The sequence below is a fragment of the Myotis nattereri genome (assembly GCF_964212035.1).
Source record: "Myotis nattereri genome assembly, chromosome: 5".
Classification (NCBI taxonomy): domain Eukaryota; kingdom Metazoa; phylum Chordata; class Mammalia; order Chiroptera; family Vespertilionidae; genus Myotis; species Myotis nattereri.
Window position 1 is genome coordinate 81408962 of NC_138080.1, and position 17653 is coordinate 81426614.

The 17653-nt window shown below is 53.6% G+C and overlaps 1 protein-coding gene across 5 annotated transcripts in view; it reads right to left on the reverse strand.

The window, feature by feature from the left end:
* Window positions 1-17653, reverse strand: part of NRG2 (neuregulin 2) — a 178846-nt gene that overhangs the window by 15654 nt on the left and 145539 nt on the right. For 2 of the 5 annotated variants that reach the window (XR_013995970.1, XM_081090807.1), the window contains exons 3-5: window positions 17426-17544; window positions 8321-8441; window positions 2317-2393 (exon numbers count right to left, since the gene is read on the reverse strand). Coding sequence is in view for 4 of the 5 variants with exons in the window: in XM_081090807.1 (XP_080946933.1) it covers window positions 2317-2393; window positions 8321-8441; window positions 17426-17544 (317 nt within the window). In the remaining variant the exon portion in view is untranslated. Of the gene's footprint in view, window positions 1-1876; window positions 1936-2312; window positions 2394-8320; window positions 8442-17425; window positions 17545-17653 lie in introns of all 5 variants that reach the window. The other 3 variants (XM_081090809.1, XM_081090808.1, XM_081090810.1) reach the window with 2 other exon arrangements.

The window sequence follows — 17653 nt, forward strand, 5'->3', positions numbered from 1 at the left end:
TATCTGAAATGAAAGCCTGAACACTTAAACTAGCATCACCCACTACCTTTTTAATAATGATCTGATCGAGCACTGCATGAAGTGCTCTGGGCAAAGTGCTTGAAGGGTATAAATCCTTTACCCAAAGCTAGCAAGGTTTCAGCAGCGATCCGATAACACTAGGCAGGAAGGCCTGGCGCTGCCTTTCCAGGCTCTTTTCTGAGCTCCTGGAGCCTTGCTGACCCTCCCAGCAGATCTGAGCTGAAAGCTGAAGCAGCCCAGCTGGCAGAGAAGCTTGGCCAGTGGCCGAGTTCCGGAGGCTCTGCTGCTCTGATTCAGGATGGGCTGGGACTCCCTGTCCAGAACAGTCCATAAGCCAGGGAGGCTCTGCACCTAAAGGTGACAAGGAATAGTCCTCACTGCCTCTCTCCCATGGTGCTCAGCCTCCGCCTGGCTGCTCTGCCCCAGCCCGAGGTCCCCCCACTCCCCCTAAGGCCCTCCAATGGGCTGGATCTGACTCTGCAATTCTTCCTGGAGCTTGGGCTCTGGAGAATTCTGTTGGGCCACATGCCCTGCCCACAGGCTCTGCTCTTATCCCCATGGCCTTCCTCTCTGACCTCCAACTGGAGGAGCTTGGGGAGAGTGCTGCCTCCCACACGCTATTAAGATAGCTGACCATCTGGGCCGACCAGCCCTTACCTCCCTGGGGCCTCTACTTTCCTCTCTAAGACTTGGCTTCCAGGCTCCTAGAGGGAGGGAGAGGGTAGCATATTCCAGGCTTTTGTGCTGTGGCCTGAGGACCCAAACCCCCTTTTTCCAAAGGCTACCTCAGTAACCTCCTGGGTCCTTCCCTCAGCCTCTTGAACTTGAGCTGCCCATGCCCAGGCCCATCACTGTGGTTCCTAAGTCCTCCTGGGACCCCACTGTCCTCCCTGGAGCGGAGGGGGGCAAGCAGGGGCCTATGTACTAGGAGGATGTCCTGCTTGCAAGCCAACAGACCGCTGGACCCCAAACACAGAGTCCATGGCCAGCCTGTGGCTTTTTGCTCTGCTTCACCTCCACCTGGTGGTACTTGAAAGGAACTGCTCCCAGCTCCAAATAAAACCACAATTATGGCCTCATCCTTAAGCCACAGGGCTGACATCCCCGGCCCCGCCCCCAGCAAACCATGTACACCAGAAAACTCCAACCTCAGAAGTGGAAGAATGGAAAGGAATGAACACCTGGATGGGGACTCAGACCAGAGAGGGCCTGGAGGGAGTTGCTAGTTACCTCTCGATTCCTCAGCCCTTCTATCTTTTAGCATCCGCTTCAACCGCCCACCCCATCCCATAGCCATGGAAATGTCTCCAGTCTCTGGTTAACATGGAAGTTATTGCCATGGGACCTGTTGTCCCTCAACACCCCCTTCTCCACACCCCCATCACCAAAAACCAAACCAAAACCAACTTTGGCTTGACCCGGACGGAGACAGGCTTTCCGAGGACTCGCTTCGTCAAGCACACCAGCACACACGTGCACACACTCACTGCGCGGCCCCATAGGCAGCCTGACCTCCTCAAACAGGCCTTTGGAAGCAGGCGAAGGCTCTGCAAATGCTTCTTCCTAAGCTGGCCAGGCTGCCCCACCTCAGAAGCAGTGAGGAGGCCTGAGCGGGGCTCCGGCCAGCTGCAGGGAGAATTGGGCATTACTGCACCCAGGTAGGACAGCGATGTAGAGGTGGGGTGGCAGGGTGTATGGGTCCCCTCCGCACAGGCTTCTTGTGAGCACTGAAGACTGAGAGGAGCCCAGGGCACCCTGTGTCCTCCCCTAGTCTTGCTCAGCAAGGCCCCACCCCTCCCACAGGGGGAGACTGTCAGTCACCAGGGAAGAAAAGAAGTAGAAGAAAGAGACATACTGGAGAAGTTGACCATTGCGAACTGCTGACACCTGTCCCCGGTGTATCCCACAGGACACCTACCAAAAGAAAGAAAACCAGAAAGAGAGAGCCAGGATAGCAAGACACAGGCATTGCAACACCCTGGCACGGCTCCTGCCCATGCCAGCTGGGTTCCTTGCCAACGTTACCATTTGTACTGGCCTTGCCACTATACCCCTTACCTGTAGCCCTGAACTTTAAACCCAAGGATTAGGCCAAAAATGAAAAACAAAGCAAAACAAAACAAAACAAAAAGAACTAACAAACCAAAATACAGAAAAGAAAAGAGAAACAAAACAAAACAGCCAAAGATCAAAACAACCAACACCCCTGGCCCTACGCCCTACGTCAGGGGTGGGGGGACTGCACCCGGAAGCTTTCTAAGGAGCAGGGACTCGTGTTTGTATCTTCAAACATACTTTGCTTAGGATCTGGCATGTACAATCGCAAAGGCAGTTTCTCCAAACATCTCTGTCCGAAGAATCCGTTTGGACATCTGGAGAAGGAAAAGGGGAAAAATCACAGAACAAACTGGCATCATCCGCGAGGCTCAGGTTAGAAATCAAAGTGCACAGTGATGAATGAGAAAACCAAGTTGGGCGCTGGGGCACACTTATCGCAAAAGGGGCTGGAGTCAGGGCTGGGTGGAGGGCTCGGAAATCTCCTTTAAATCTCTCTACTAGATGTGGCTCCGTAGGTGGTGGGGAGGGGAGGGGGCGGGGAGGAGGATGATACAGGGAAGCAGGGTGGGGAAACTGGGAACTTACTGCCTAATTGTCCTAATGGTCCTTGAGACTTCCCTTCTGCCCTGCCTGGGCCCCAAGAAGCCAGAACTGCAGCCCCTTGGTGCCAGGCAGTTAGCAGGCAGGGTGCTGGGAGTTCTCTGGAATACCAAGTTGGGAGCCATTTCTTCTAGGCCCTACCGCAGGGTTCTCTCCAGAGCTCTGGGCAGGTTTTCTCATCCATGAAACAGCTCCAGAAAGCTCAGAGAACCCCAGAATGCTGTTCCCAGACTGTACTCATGACAAAAGGGGCGTTGGAGATACCTCATCTCTTCTCTTGAAGAGGGTTCTATGGTCAAATAAATTTAGGAAATTCATTCCCAGGCTTCCTTGTAGAGCTGCAGTGCACGCCGGCATATGAAAGGCTATGAAGTTTTGTAGGAGGAAAGAACTGAATTTTCCAGTATGTCCCAAATTTATTTGACCATCGAAGTCTTTTTTTTGAGGAATCTTTGTAACCCTGTTTGGGGAAGGCTGCCCTAGAGTAGAATATGTGGGGAAGCTTACTGGGGAATAGGTGAGGCTAGAGAAGAGCCAGAATTACCGGCATCCCAAAGCTGGCCTGCCAAGGCCAAGGGCAGGGCATCTGGCCTCAGGTGGCAAGTACTATGATGGGAGCTGGAGTAGGCTCCCTGGGCACCCTGAAGCCTGTTCCACATTGGGAGCCTACTGGCTGCCTGGCACACCTGCCTTTCCCCGTGACCTGCTCCTCTATCCTTACTTGGCTCTGGTGGGTGCTCATTCTCCCATGTTGCCTGCTCTATAGCTGCAAAGCACCACCCACTCCCAGCTCCCTGACCTTGCACTTCTGCCCAGGTATACTTCCTTCTGCTCTTTGGCTGCCACTCTCCCCTCAAGTGAGTCCCTGTCTTGCAGTTTTCTGGGAGACATGCCCAGCCCTGTACTCTCAGATACCTCAGGGAGGCTTACAGACAGGGCCAGACTAACCCTCAAATCCTACTCAGAGATGGGTATGCTACCTCGCCTCTTCTTCCTTAGGAAATTAGGTCAGCCCATCACCACTGTCTCCTCAATAACAGGTCACTGTTCAACATTAATCAAGAGGTGAGTGTACTCTTACCTCTTAGCATTCTAGTGTATACAAATCGTCAGTAGCCTCTTAAGCTTATAGGAGGTTGTGGCCATTGGCTGTGATAGACACTCATGAAAACCCTGTGGCCCTCAATCTAGCCTGGAGGATTGGGAGTGGATGGTGAGCAGGTAGCAGAGTTTCTCTGGGCCCTGACATCATCTCCCTCTGGGAGGCAGGAGGCTGGTCCCTGCAGTGGTGACGGTGTGTGTGCAGGTATACCTGGCCAATGGGTGGTGGTGAATGGCTGGAAAGTGTGTCTGGAGAAAGTGGGAGGGGCTGTAAGTGAAATTGATGTACACTCATCCTGTTGAACAGGGTGGCTTAGAGGAGCAGGCTACCACCTTGTCAATACCTCCTTCTCTGATCCCTGGCTCTCATCCTCAACCATCCCAGCCCAGGCAGATGGAGGTTTGGCTAAGGCTAAGGCTATGGCTTCCCAACCAGTCCCGTCAGGCTCAGCTCTTCTTCCTCAGCTCTCAGAAACTGATGTCCACGTGGGATGGGGACTCCAGGGGGAGTAGTGATTTTTCAAGCAGCAGCACCTTTGGGGGAACTTGCCCAAACGACTCTTGGAATTCGCAAAGGAACAAGAAAGAGATATGTTTGACTGTGTCCAATGTCTGCGATTAGCCTGGCTCCTGGAGACAGGGAAAACCTGTGTGTGTGTTAGAGAGATAATGGGGGAGGAGGGGTGCAGGGGCAGGAAGAAGCAAAGGGGACATTATTCCCAATACTGGGAGAATTTGGCATTATTGCACCAGGGATGCTGTCCCTGGGATGCTCTTGGAGACCAATGATAACAGCACATCCCTGTGTCCCTGATCCCACACTCAGCCTGGACTGACCCAACTGTATCCTCATATCTTTTGTGGCCACTGAGTTGCACAACTCAAGGTGGTGCCGTGGACATGGTCTATACCATGAACAGGCCCCCAGAGTTGTGCAATATGGTCCTAAACTTCCTGCCCTGGGAAGGTGTGTTCCCCACTGGCAGTGGGGGGATGGGCACAGCGTAGGGGTGGGGAGGACTGACACCCATGCTATTCTTTGGGCACTGGCTCCTTGGTGGGGGGGGCGGGGGGGGGCGGGGGCGGGCTCCTGGACACTTCTGTTCTCTTTAGCCTTGCTTATTGAGGGTTAACTATATCTAGGAGGCTGGATTTCCCTAGAGAAGGTTCTGGGACTGAGCCTATAGCCTTTCTACCCTGCACCCAAGACCAGGTAGCAGGATCTAGCTATTGTAGCCTATCACCCAGGAGGGGTCTGAACTCAGTGCGAGTGGCTAACTAGTAGTTCCCACTCCAACAGGGACTGACCTGGCACAGAAGCACAAGGGACAGATTAGAAGGAATGGCAGGTAGCAGCCTTCCCAGCCCTTCCTCCCAAATCATCTGCTATGACTATGGGAAGGTCTGTGCCCAGGACTGGAGAAGAGCAGGGGTGAGAGAGGGGCAGAGAGGAGAGCCCTCGGGCTATATCTGGGGTAACAGAGAGGTTGGGACACTGCCTCCCTGTTTTCCCACCCCAGCTCCCTGGCCTCAGTTTCTCCTTTTGGTAGCCTGGGGATAATGCCATGTGTGCTGCCCTCACCCAGGGGAGGGGGAGGATGAAGGATGAGGGTGCGCCCCGGCACTGGAGGGAGGGAGGAAAGGGGCTCTGGCCTCATGATGGGTGGGGTGGTGATGTGGAGAGGATGAGCAGGCACATGGGTATGGGATGGGGGAAATCACCTGGAAATGGGGTGGGGGAGCAGAAGGAATGGGGGATGAGCTGATGGGAAAGGGAGGCATGCCGCTGGTATGTGCACAGGGCTGGAAAGAGAGTCTTGTTCTGTCATCATCCCCTGAACCAGTCCCCAAGAGTCACGCACCAACCGTGCTCTACAAAACACGAAGAGAAGAGGAGAAAGCAGCAAGAGGAAGTGCAGAGACCCCTGTCTGGCCCAGACAGGAGACAGTCCCCTTGATTTGGACCCCCCATTTTCCAATCCCCCTAAGTTTTCTTTTTGAAAACAAAATTCAGTATCAGGGACACTGTTTCTTTTGGATCTGAATTCCACAAAAACAGGAGGGGCGGAGTGTGCCTGCTTTCCAACACTCCCTGCAGGGCTCTGAACCAATACACAACAACAAGTGTCAGAAAACCAGGAAGGAAAACTGATTTTTATAGAAACTGGAATGAAACTGACCAGTCTAGTTTCATTATCCAAGCTAAGCGGAAATGCAAAAAAATCAAAATAAAAAGTAAACAAACAGCACAAATGGTAAGACGTGAGTCCCATTTCCTGAGTTCTCTCCTTTTTATTCCATTCAGGTGTCATCAGGAACCCCAAGAGGCCTGCCCCCCTTCCCTCCCGGCCTACCCACCCCCAGAGTGGCCTCTGGGCTCTGCCCGGCCCCCTCCCCCCTGTCCTTCTCCAGCACAGCTCTGAGGACCTGCTTTCCTGGCCGAAATCCCCGCCAGGGATGCCCCTCTCCCTTGAGGGCTCAGGGAGTCAGGGAAGTGGGTTCCAGGGCAGGTTGAGATGGGGAGGTGGTGATTCTGGGTACCAAGTTCAAGTGCTAAGCAGTGACCCCAGTGCCCTGGTGGGGAGGGGAAACAGGACATTATCTTCACAATGGCTCAGGCTCCTGCCCTCTATTCCTCTCAGATGGAGCTGGGTGGGACCCAGAGGGTCTAAAGGGTACAGCCTTGATGGCAGGACCCTCTGGGAACCCATTAGCTCATCCTTCTCCTTCCCACACTAAACTCTCTAGCGCAGGAGTTCTGGGCCCCAAAGCCCTCCTCAGCCCCAGCACCTGCCCTGGGGGGCTGAAACCTTCCCTACCTGGAGCCAGGGCTGACTTCAGTGCCTTTGCTGGATCCCTTCAAGATTCTAGGGTCCAATGGGCTAAGGAAGAGAAGACTGGTGTGTGTGTATTGGGGGGTGGTAAGCAGGGAGGGCACAAGGCTAGGCTGTCTCTGGGCGGTTTTCCAGAACCCTCTGGATTTCTGTAGGTCTATTCCCAAGAGCTCAGAGCACTATCAAGGCTAGAATGCTCCCCAGGGTCTCCAGAGGTAATGTGGCGCCTCCTAGAGGCAGAGGGAGGGAAAGCATGAGGGGCTGAGTCTGGGCTTGGAACTTCCCTGGGGGACCTGCTGTTGCCATTGGGACTGTCCCCTAAGATTCAGGATCGGGGAGACGGGAAGGGGATGGCAGTAGGTAAGGGTGGAACCAGGAAGAAAGCCAGCAGAGGAGGCCAGCTGGGGTGAGAGGCACAGATCTGCCTGGCAGCCCCGGCCAAGCTGGCCTGCCCTGAGGGAGAGTGTGAAGGAGGCATAGACCCCCTGTTCTCCCTTTGTGTGGCGGGGTGGTCTTTAAAAGTCCCCGGGGCCGGGGCTGTAGCCAGGCGGGAGAACAGGAGAGCTGAGGAATGCTGAATCTGACTTGTCTGTGGGGAGGGCAAATGCCTCTCTCTGAATCTCCATCGATACACTGGTGGCCTTTGCCCAGATGCCATGGGAATGGGGCAGCTTTGGCACCTTGCCAGACCCTAGCCTTGGGCTGCTCTGAAAACCCAAAGTTGTTAACTAGACCTCCCTCCCACTCCTGAGGATCCAGCCAGAACCTGTGCTACCCTCACCAGCCACTCCTCCTTCTCCTCCTCTTCTGTTTCCTCCTCCTCCTCTTGCACCTGCCAGAGAACCCATCAAGGGGCGCTGTGGGTCCAGCTGCTCAGAAGGTCTGGCTGGGCCTGAACAAGCCTTCTCTGATGCCCATTCCCTCTGCCCTGTGTGTAAGTGGAACAGGTGGTTCTAAGCTCCTGGGAGTCCTCCTGAGGCAGCCCTGCCTGCTGGAGAGGAGCTCTGACCTTGGGGAGGCACAGAAGGCCCAGCTTGAGCTCTTCAACCCTGACCTCCCCCATTGGGTCACACCAAGAGTGGTGTCCCCACTGGAGTCCCTTCATCCCACAGAGAGGAACTAGGGCCAGGCAGCACCCAGGGCATATTTGGATAGTGGGGTCCTGCCAGGCAGGGAGAGTAGCCAGGTCCTGAGGTGAGCACTGGGGACAGAGCCCTCTTCTCCCCCAAGGGCTCTGGGATTCACACTCTGCCTGGCCCTGCCAGGCTCCTCACTGCTGGGGAACCCCCCCCCCCGCCCCCAGGGAATGTTTATCAGAACAAAGTTTGGAGAGTTGCTGAGCAATGGGGAGGGGAGGGGGGGGGGAGAGAGAGAGAGAGAGAGATAGAGAGAGAGAGAGAGAGAGAGAGAGAACGAGCCCAATCCCCAGGTCGCAGACTGGCCTCCCCATCTTCCTGAAAGGTGGTGAAGGGGTGGACATCAGGAGATGAGTGGGTAGGGGCCTGGGAAACTGGGCCTGGAGAAGCCCTGAGCCCTTTAGCGCCTACATCTCCCTGGATTCCAGGAAAGGGGGCACACATCCCTGTCTACACTCCTCGGGGACCCACTGTTAGTGGCTCGAAGCGCACTTTTCCTAGAGCCCTCCACTTCTGCCCAGCCTGTCGTACCCGGCTTTGCCCTCGCGCCCGCCCCCGCTGGCCACTTACTTGCAGGAGAGCTGGTTGATGCCCTCGATGTAGTAGCAGACGCCTCCGTTGACACAGTAGGACTTGGCTGTCTCGTTGCACTTCCGGGCGTGCCCCGACCAGGATGACAGAGTGGTGCTCACTGGAGGCATGAGAGACATATGCCAGTGACCCACTGAGACCACCTCTGGGCCCCAGGAACCGCCGCCTGCATTGCCCATCTCAATGCTCAGAGCTCAGAGACAGCAGGAATGGCTGGGCAGGGAAGGCCTGGTGGTCCCTCTCAGGCACCAACAAAGCAAAGGGGACGCCACCATGAGCTCTGACCATCTGCCAGCACCACCCTGCACCCCTGCTCAGGGCAAACTTCCAAAGGCCTGGGAGGTTTTCTGTGTGTGGAGGTGGTGAGAGGCCAGCAAAAACTGTTCCCTCAGCCCCCTCCCTGCCTGTCTTTCTGGGGGCGCCGCTGCAGACAGATGAGACACCACGTGTTCTGTGGGGGACAGAGTCACAGGGAGGGGACATCCATATCCATATGCACTGCTTGGGCTCCCATAGTGGCTGGAAGGAAGCTACGCTTTGAGGGGAACGGCACCTTTTGGACACTGTCAGGTTCTAAGATCTAAGGAGATGTGGGGAGAACCCTTGCTTCCATTTCTTTCCCCTTGGGTGGGGGGAGGAGACAAGCCTCCCATGAGTGTCATAAAGGCCACTGTGCCCATCTCCATGAGCATCCAGGGTCTTCTTTGCATCTGCCCTCGCCAGGTAGCCCCCCCTCCTTTCCCACGGCGTTAGCTGTTGCCTCTGGAGGAGCCTCAGGTTGCTGGAGAGGAGACAGGCTGGGAGAGGGCTGGGAACAGCTGGGAGGTGAACACTAAGTGAGAGCAAGATGGGCTTTAGGGCTGCTGACTCCGACTGCACATCTGATTGATCAGCTTCTTTTGATAAGTGAACATAACAAAAATTCTGCTTCTCCATTGGATGGCATCCAGAAAGCTGATTTCAAGTGAAAATTCTTGCCCCAAATGTCAGTTTTCATCTGTAAGCTAACCCCCTAGGGCCTAGGCTTTGTATCCAGATCGGGCAGCCAGAAACTGGCTCCTGCCCCCCGTGACCCCCCGGGCCTCCCCAGCCCCCCCAGACTCGGGCTCTGAGGACCTCTCACTCACCCAGCAGCGAACTCCTGACTGAGGCGAACCTTCTTACCTTGGCTGGTCCTGTCTCCTCAGGGGTACTGAGTGTCTACCACCTCCCGCAGTAACGGGGGTGAGAGGAGGAGGAGGTGGAGAGCAGGCCCTTGGCGCCCTCACTGTTTAGACGTGCGGGAGACAGATGGAGCGCGGGGACTGGGAGTGTATACACAGCCTTGCCTCTGTGTATGTCTGAAGAGCTCGCTGATAAAACCCAGCGGGCAGGGCCAGCTCCCACCTTCCCCTCCACATCGTGCCTGCTGCTGGTCTGGCATCCTGAGCCCCACCCTGCCCAGGGCTCTTGCCTACATACACTCCAGGCCCAGCTGGGAGCCACATGCTGGCTGGGAGAGGAGGCCTCCTGCTGGTCTCTGCCTCATTTCTGGGTCAGTGAGACCCAGGGAGCTGAGAAAGGGACAGAGAAGAGAAACAGCTGAGGTGACCACGCCTGTGAATTATAAAATCCTGTTGCTTGGAATGACCCTAGAGGTTGTCCTGTCCTTTGGTTACACTGCCAAGGGGGAGTGAGGAAAGAGCAGGGAAGTGCCTGTTCAGAGTCACAGTGTGTGCTGTGACAAGGATCTAAAACTCCCGACGCCTGGCTGAGCATTCTTGCCAGCCACAGTCCCTTGTGGAAGAACACGTCAGTACAAGACTTGACATAAGCAGATGAATGCAAACCCGATGTGGACCACAGGCCTGCGTCCTCTGTGAATCTTGGCTAAGCCAGGGAAATCGTGTCCTGAACCTGCCAGGCCCAGCTTGGCTTCCACTACAGTCATGGGTGGGAAAGCCTCCTCACTGCTGTGCTGAGTGAGCAGCAGAGGGCAGCGAGGAGGGTGGCAGGGACCATAACTGCACACTTGGGTCTGTCCACATGCCTGTCTGTGCTCATCGAGGCCTTGGGAGGTAGAGGACAACTCCTGAAGGACGCCAGGGTCCCACCGGGGATGCCCTGGCCTGGGCTGCCAGAACTGTGTTGTCATGGGGACTAGAAAGGCAAAAGAGGAGGCCAATGGGGGAGCCAGTCACAGAGTGTGTGGGGGGAAGTGACGTAGGCCTTTCTATCTCAGAAAGAAGTACCTCGAGCTTCCCCCTCCCTGACCGCCCCCCCCGCCCCGCCCCCATCCCCGGGATGGCAGGGCCTTCCTAAGTCATTGCAGTGCAACTCTGTAGGCTCCCAAGGCAACACATTCCTACTCCCTCGTCACTGTGTTCTCCTGTGTTTGGGGAAGTGAAGATGACATACGGACTCCAAGTTGCAGTCTGGCTACTCCCTTGACACCTCCACTGGGATGGCTCCTAGCCATCCCAAACTCAGCTGCCAGTCATCTGCCCAGCCAGGGAACAAACCCATTACCTAGAGGGTATCTTTGGTTCTCTTCCTCCTTTATTTTCCCCAGCTGTCTGTCACCAAGGGCTACCTTTCTACCTCTGCACGAGTGTCTATCCATGTCTCACTCCTGCCTCCCCAAGTCCTGGTCGCATTGTTTCTTCTGTGCATGACTATCATACCCTCCTCACTGGTCTCTCTGCCCTCACTCTTGCCTTCATCTCTAACCATTTCTCGTCGTAGCTGCCAAAGTGGTTTTTATTTATCTTTAATTTTTAGTTAATCCTCACCCAAGGATATTTTTCCACTGATTTTTAGAGAGAGTGGAAGGGAGGGGAGAAACACATCGATGTGAGAGAGACACATTGATTGGTTGCCTCCCACACTTGCTGACCAGGGCAGGGATCAAGCCTGCAACCAAGATACATGCTCATGACCAAAATCGAACCCAGGACACTTCAGTCCAGAGGTTGGCACTCTATCCACTGAGCCAAATTGGCTAGGGCCAAACTGGATTTTAGAATATTGATCAATCATTTCCATTATCAAAATCCACCTATGGCTTCCATTTGCACTCAGAATAGAGTCCCTCAACTTTTCCCAGGTCCAATCTGGGCCTTCCCACCTCTCCTGCTTCATGTCCTATTCCTCTCTTGCAGTATATGCAGACTACACTGGCTTAGTCCAACTCCTCTAACAAGCCAGGTGCCTTCCTGTCCAGGACTTTCAAAATATTAGTATCTCATCTCTGGTCAACTGAGTGTGAAGACCTGAGGCTTGCCAATGGCCATATGAGTGAGTTTATACGTGGATCCTGACCCCCTGATCCCCACCCCAAACACCCAGGTTGAGCCCAGGGGCCCTAATTGAAGTTTTGTGAGGGCTCTGAGCTGCAGGAATCAGCTAAGCTATGTCTGAACTACAAAAATCGAAAGATAATAAATGTAGTTTTAAGTCACACACACACACACACAAATCAGTATCTCAGAGAGGCTGCTCAGGCTCCTCCTCACTTTTCTTGTAGCTTTGTATATCTGTACTTGTAGTCTCATTCTAACATAATTAAAGGACTAGTTGTGCAATTACTAGCTGTTTAAAGCTTAGCCCCTTCCCTCCACTAGAATGTAATCTCCCTTTGGGCAGGGGCCCTGTCTATCTCATTTACCACTGAACCTTGGCTGATGAGGACGTAGCTTTTCTGTAGATCAAAACATTGTTTCCTATTAAATGCAAATATTCCTGGGAGGTCATCAGGGAAAAGAAAATCAAAACCACAGTGAGATAGCACTTCACCCTCACTTGGATGGCTACAATAAAAGAGATGGATAATAACAAGTGGTGGTGAAGACGAGGAGAAATTCAAATTGTCATGCATTGCTGGTGGGAATATAAAGTGGTACTGCCACTTTGGAACACAGTCTGGTGGTTCCTCAAAGAAATTAAACAGAAGGTTATCACGTGGCCCAGAAATTCTACTCCTACCCAAGAGAATTAAAAATATATGTCCTCACAGAGACTTATACACAAATGATATAGCAGCATTATTCATATAGCCCAAATGTGAAAACAAACTTGAATGACCCCACTGATGAATGGATAAACAAAATGTGATATATCCATACTATGAAACATTATTCAGCTATAAAATGTAAAGTGCTGCCGAAACCGGTTTGGCTCAGTGGATAGAGCGTCGGCCTGCGGACTGAAAGGTCCCGGGTTCGATTCCGGTCAAGGGCATGTACCTGGGTTGCAGGCACATCCCCAGTTCGAGATGTGCAGGAGGCAGCTGATCGATGTTTCTTGCTCATCGATGTTTCTAACTCTCTATCTCTCTCCCTTCCTCTCTGTAAAAAATCAATAAAAAATATTAAAAAAAAATGTAAAGTGCTGATAAGTGCTACAATGTGGATGAACCTTAAAAACATATCAAGTGGAAGAAACTAGTCATGAAAGGTCATATATTGTATGGTTCTATTTATATAAAACATCCACAATAGGTAAATCTATAGAGGCACACAGCAGAATAGTGGTTGCCAGGTACTAAGGGGAGGGGTAAATGGGGAGTGACTGCTAATGAGTACTTGGTATTTTTTTGAGGTGATGAAAATGTTTTGGAATTAGTGGTGATGGTTTTACAATTTTGTGAATACAGGAAAACCCACTGAATTGTATGCTTTAGAAAGGGTGAATTTTATAGCATGTCAATTAGACCTAAAAATTTTGATTTAGAAAAATGCCTGGGCACATTAGCCATTAGTTTCTTGGTGTAAGTTTACCGGGTCCCTGAAGAGAGAATGGGTCAGGAGGGGGCAGATGCTATGGATGCTCTTCCTGCTGCCAGCTGCAGCAGCTGTTTCTCCCTCCCTCATGGAGAAACCTCTTCATCCCTCAAGGCTCCCTCCCACTTACCCAGAATGCCCCCTTTCCCATTGATAAAGTTGCCAAAGTTGCCTATCCTTCCTCTTTGGTATGTTAGGACAGGCAGACACTGAGTTCAGGTTTTAGCTTCCTGCCATTTAAGTAACTTTGTCAGAAGCCCAGACTGCTTCCCCAGAGCTCAAAACAGGGTCTTGCTGAGTAAGGCCTTGCTGAGTGTGTGAAAGTGCATGCGTGTGTGTGCCTGCATGAGTCAGAGTGCATGCATGATTAAAGTTAGCCTTTTTAAGCCTCCAGGTAATGGACAGGCCCAGAAGCCTCTCCGGGGCTTCCATGGTCTTGTGACACCCAGGCCAAACCTGCCTGCCATTTGGGTGAAGGATAGGCAAGTTTGACATCTGGGACTAGTACAGTCACCTGGGAAATTCCCAAATTCTCTTTCACCTGGGGATGAGGCAGCTGGCTTCTCTAATTCAGAAGTGGATTGGACCAAGCTGACTGTTTTTGTTAAAAGCACCACAAACTCCTTGTCTCCTCCTCCTTATGCCAGCCAACTCAGGAATGTGCCTCTTATGAGCTAGCAGAGCTGTGACTGTAAGAAGGGTGCTCTGTGATTTGGGGAAGGAGCATCGAGGGCCGCTGGAACAGAGCTACAGTAGCAAAGAGCCACCATGATGCTCCTTGAACAACCACTGCTCCTTGCCACCCCTCCCATGCCCTCTTCTGGCCTCCTCACTCCAGTAGCCCTGGCTTCCCTGGGGCCCGGGCGGGCCAATCCTACCCACCTTGGGATGAGTCAGAGAGGGGCAGGCACAGAGGCCCGTTACCCGCCCTCCCCCCTCCCCAGGGTGTGGTTGCTTCTGGGTTCCACAGGAAAACAGGGAGCCTGGGCGTCTCTGCTTGGGAAAACGTCCCAGCAGGGGCCTCCGGTACCCTTCAGTGACCCCATTTACCTCCCCACATCAAGAATAGGATCTTTCCTGCCCTGGACTGAACAGAGCAACAGAAGAGGTGGTGTGTGTGTGTGTGTGTGTGTGTGTGTGTGTGTGTGTGTGTTGGGGGCGGGGGGGTTGGTGGTGGCGGCGGCGGCAGCTCAGTGCATAGGATGTCAGCCTCAATATCAAACTCAGAATCCCAGAAGTTTCTTCATGAGCAAAGGGGCAGGGGCTTAGAGATCATCTAGCTGAGCCTCAGATGGGAAACCCTAAGACTAGGGAGGTAGAGTAACTCATCCTGGGTTGCGCCTTAGAGCTGGGATGAGACCAAAGCTCTGAATTCTTTCCGCCACTCTGCCCTGCTGCTCTCTGGCCAGGCTGCAAGGACAAGAGGCCAGAAGCCACGTGGGAAGTCCTCAGAGCGCAGCCTGAAGCTCCACTGTCCGGTTCCCTAACTGGTCAGAACATGGGCTGTTGAGGAATGTCAGGAGTTTGCATGTAGGGGGAGTTGCAGCTTATCTGAGGGATCTCTCAACAGTCCTGAGCCTTAGGTCCCCAGCCTTGTGCAGGAGAGAGGGCACTCCTGTGGTTTTCGCATGGCAGCCCTTTCCTCCTCCTCTGCTAACAGCACACCTCTACGGAAGTGCCTGCCCCGCCCCCCGTAGTTCTAGCAGGGCACACTCATAGTACTCTGCCTCTCAGTACCCCCTCTACACACTCACAGGCCTGGTAATCATACAATCACACAGGTGGCACCTCACCCCCCTGAGCACGGTGACTGGGCTAAGCCGGCACATCACCTGAGCAGGGAGCCATCGGAACCCACCTGTGTGATTGTATGAATGGACACAGAGACAAACTATCCCTTTTCCCTGGGTGGCGAGCTGGGATGATATAAACCTGGAGCTGTCTGAGGCCAGGGCCTCCTCTTCCCTGTCCATTCCCAAGACATGGGGAAACCTGCTTTCCAATAGGAGAAAATGAGGCTAACATGGTGGGAGAGAGGATCCTGCCCCTGCTCTGAGTTCTTGTCACGTCTGGGGCCTGTTCGACCTCTGGCCATCTCAGTTTTATAAAACAATAAATTCCTTCACGTAGTTTTAAGTTAGGTTGGTTCTTCTCAGCTCTAACCAAGAAAGCCTTGAATAATGAAATAGGAAATCTAAAATCCAAAGTGGACCTGAGAATGTCTGCCCACTCTGGCTGAGGCAGCAGATGCTGGATCCATTTTCCCAGGCTTGGGGCAGGTTGGGAGGAGCAGGGGGCCCAGGTGCCCCCAGCACAACCATGCCCAGGCTGGGGCTTGTGGGAGTTAGTTAATGGACTTGGAGCAGGTTCTAAGCCCTTTTATATAATATTTCCCAGGTGCCTGCTGTAAACCAGGCACTTGTGCTAGGCCCAGAGGCAGAATAATAAACAGCCCAGAGAGCCTCCTGGAGTGCACGGTCTAGCTGTTTGGAAAGAATATTTAACCTTTATGAGTTTCAGTGTTATAATTTGTAAAATACTTCAGCCCGGTCGGTGTGGCTCAGTGGTTGAGCATTGGCCTATGAACCAGAAGGCCATGGTTCGATTCCTGGTCAGGGCACATGCCTGGGTTGTGGGCTTGATCTCCAGGGTGGGGCATGCAAGGGGCAGTCGATCAATGATTCTCTCTCATCATTGGTGTTTCTATTTCTTTCTCCCTTTCCCTTCCTCTCTGAAATCAATAAAAATATATATTAAAATACTTCATGGCCTTGAGTACGGGCTCAAGAGACAATGTGGAGCCTGGTGCAGAGCAGCTCTCAGCAACTGTGGCTATTATTGAAACTCCTGGGGAGAAGGCACCATCCCACTCTCCCCACTCCTGGTACACAATTGCCCTGGGGAGGTCATACCCACAGAGAAAGCTCAGCAACTCTATGAGAGTTGAAGAACCTTCGAAGGCTGGAATTCAAGAGCTACACAAGACCATGGTTGACCAAGAAGTGGCCCAGGTGTGGGCCTCAGGCTGGGAGTGGTCAGGGAGGAAGGCTGCCTGGGAGAGATGACCCGGGAGGAGAAATAATGATGGGATGCAAGCGACAGGCTGCAGTTAGGACTGGGAAGATCCTTTGGGCTTCCCTCAAGAGCTGGGCTGTGGGACAAAATATTTGTTCTGTGGCCCCAGGGTGGGTGCATGACAGGATGAAAGCATCATGAGAGGCCTTTGCTCTGGTTCAGGTGATGAGGGATAAAACCTGGGCCGAGGCTGCTCCTGAGGTGGGGATGGAATAGAAGGGACAGGTGTGAGAAAGGTCCAGAAAGAAGCCTGACCAGGATCTATTAGATGCAGTGGCAAGGGAGACGGAGGAGCCTGCGAGGCTGGGAGAGCAGGGGATCCCTCACAAGACAGGACAGAGAGCGTCTGTGCCAAGTTTTCCTCTGAGGGCAGGCCCAAGGCAGCCATGTCCGCGCTCTCTTTGGACCATGCTGGGTTTAGAGTCCTGAAAGGCTATATGTTGGAAATATAGGTAGGCGAGGAGAGATACAGGATTAGAATCTGTGACCGGAACAGGACTGGGAAGCCGTCCCAAATAACCAGGGAGCCAAATGGTATGCTAGGCCTGGGTGTCAGGAAGAAGGAAATGTTCTGTGGGGTGTGCTAGTGTAGAGGGGTGCAGCCTGAGGACAGGCAGTTCCAGTGACTTCCTCAGTCAAGGGCCCCAGAGGACAGACAGCCCAGCAGGAGGCAGCCTCCATGCTCAAACTAGAGAGGGGATGCTAAGGGTATCTTGAGCTTCTGACCTCACAAGTTTTCAAGGGAGAGAATGACATGCAGGGCAGGGGCCTGCCATCCCTGAACAGAGGCTGTCCCCAGGGTCAAAGGCACCCAAGCCTCCCACCACGGCCCTGTGGAGACAGCTGCCTGCACTCACGTGCCCAGCAAAGCAACAGGCACCAGGCAGTCAGCTCCCGCACGCACACACCCTGGGCCTGCCTCTCCTCGGAGCCTGGTCCTGGCAGCCCAGCCTGCCATAATTGCCTTCTAAAAATATCCTTCCCCCACCCCCACCTCTTGATTTCAAAATATTTAGTTTTTAGGGTATTTAAAATGAGAGCTGGCGGCTCTTCCAGGCCCCGATAACAAAGCTAAACATTTATGCTTCGACTGCATTTCTCTGAATCGGCCCAGATCTCGGTGCTTGATATGGCAGCAGCAGGAGGGAGGGGAGTCAAGTGCAAGATGGATCATGTGCCGGCCTCCCCAGGGCTGGGGGGGCAACTGGAACCCCTATAGGAACCCTCCCTTTGTGGGCGGACTACCTACCGCTGTTGACGTAGAGCCGGCCTCTGACTGTGTCCTTCCCCAGGATGTTCTCAGCCTCGCAGACGTACTCCCCTGCGTCCTCCACTTTCACCTTGTTGAACTGTAGTCGTGAGTTCTTTCTGGTTAAGGAGGTAATAAGAGGGGGAGAGGCGTGAGCCAGGGCCCAGGCTGGCTGTGACTCCCCAGCGGTCACCCAGAGGTCACCTCGCCCTGCAGGGCCACAGTGAC